This window comes from Miscanthus floridulus, chromosome 8, assembly GCF_019320115.1.
Source record: "Miscanthus floridulus cultivar M001 chromosome 8, ASM1932011v1, whole genome shotgun sequence".
NCBI classification, from domain to species: domain Eukaryota; kingdom Viridiplantae; phylum Streptophyta; class Magnoliopsida; order Poales; family Poaceae; genus Miscanthus; species Miscanthus floridulus.
The window spans coordinates 151,188,418-151,190,077 of record NC_089587.1 but is presented as its reverse complement, the minus strand read 5'-3'; the positions used below and the strand labels follow the sequence as shown (position 1 = coordinate 151,190,077).

General features: G+C 60.3%; 1 protein-coding gene across 1 annotated transcript; it reads right to left on the bottom strand.

Moving 5' to 3' along the window:
* Positions 1-1,404, bottom strand: LOC136473696 (peroxidase 5-like). Its single transcript, XM_066471340.1, has one exon. The coding sequence runs from the start codon at positions 1,224-1,226 to the stop codon at positions 222-224; it is 1,005 nt and encodes a 334-aa protein (XP_066327437.1). The 5' UTR covers positions 1,227-1,404; the 3' UTR covers positions 1-221.
* Between the last annotated feature and the right edge of the window lie 256 nt (positions 1,405-1,660).

The window sequence follows — 1,660 nt, the reverse complement described above, 5'->3', positions numbered from 1 at the left end:
TACGTGGACATTCTCGGCCTTCTACCAAATTACGTACTCGTGAGTATATGTCCATTCCAAATGTACAAATTGTCTAAAATAGGCAAAAGGAGCCGGCGGCGAATCTCTCTTTTTGAACCTAAAGTTTTGTTTTTCACGACCCCGTTTTGTTTTTGTTCTGACAATCTCAATTTTTGTTTTTGTTTTTGTTTTGACCGACCAAGTAGCAGTAGCAGAGTCAACTAGTAGTAGTTCACCATGGAGCACTTTTGCCTGATCTCGCCCTCATGGCCGGTGAGTACCTCGATGGCGCCCATCTTGACCATCGCCTTGGCGAACTTGGCCTCCCACGCCTGCCCGACGGCGGCATGGAACGCGACGAGCCCCGCTGTCCAGGGGCTGTCGAGCAGCGTCTGGTCGGAGGTGAAGGGCACCTTGTGCACCAGCACGTTCTTAAAGTACTGGTTGTCGAAGGTGTTGGGCGTCACCGTGTCGAGCGGCACCGTCGTGCGGTCCTCCGTGTTGTCGTCCGTGGATGGCGGGCACCGCCGCTTCAGGTCCGCCGCGTACGCCGGGTGGAGGGCCGGGTCCGTCCGCCCCATCTCGCCGTGGAAGCTGTACAGCCGGTCCGTGATCGACGAGCAGTGCGACCGGCCGATGGAGTGCGCGCCCGAGAGCGTGACCATGTCGTCCGCGGAGAGGCCCTTGCGCCCGAAGCTCTCGATGAGCTCCGCCACGGTGGAGTCCGGGAACGGCAGGTTGTCCTCGAGCACCTCGTCCTTGACGGACACGCGGCCGTCGCGGCGGCCGGCGGGGACGCGGTAGTCGATGCCGCCGGCGAGGTAGGCCCCGTCGCGCGCGGCGAAGGCGACGATGTCGGCGCAGGAGACCGTGCGCGGGCAGTGAGCCTCCACGATGGCCTTGGCCTCGTCGATGACCTCGAAGCCGCGCAGGCTCGGGAAGTTGGCCGGCGAGTACCTCTCGGCCTCGTGCGGCTGCCCCGGCGTGGAGTCGAGCAGGATGGAGGCGTCGCACCCCCTGACGAAGCAGTCGTGGAAGTGCATCCGGATGAGGCCCGCGGCGAGGCCGGGCTCCCTGGCGACGGCGCGGCGGACGGCGTTGCGCACCATGTCCTCGGCCTGCGGGCACGAGTGCTCGTAGAACCCGACCTGCAGGGGCGGGGACGCGCGCGCCGCCGAGAAGGCCGCCAGCAAGGCGCATGCAAACACTAGCCACTGATTCATCATGCTCACTTGCTACCAACCGATGAGGCGATGATCACTCGATCGATCTCGGTTTCCGACGGCAAGCTCGGTTGATCAGTGCAGCTAGCTTTTAACACTGGATCGGAGCTCTTAACCTCGCAGGCGCTGAGCTTGTCAGCTATCTGAGCTGAGCTGCAACAGGAGAGAACGAGCTAGGAGTGGTGATGGGCTGACGACCAGTGGGTTTCTATTTATACATGCGCATCTCTAAACATCGGTGTTAGCAAGTGACAGTTGGGAAATTACATATCGTGCCGAGTCTAAGGAGAGACCCGATCCAAGCAGTGGCTAGTCCAATGTTTAGTCATCAAACAAGCAAGCGCGTGCTCAAACTGCGCATGCATAGACCTCGTCGACCTGCATTGGTCCACATCAACATTTTTTCCCGCTGTTCTTCAGTTCTCGAGGGGCAATGA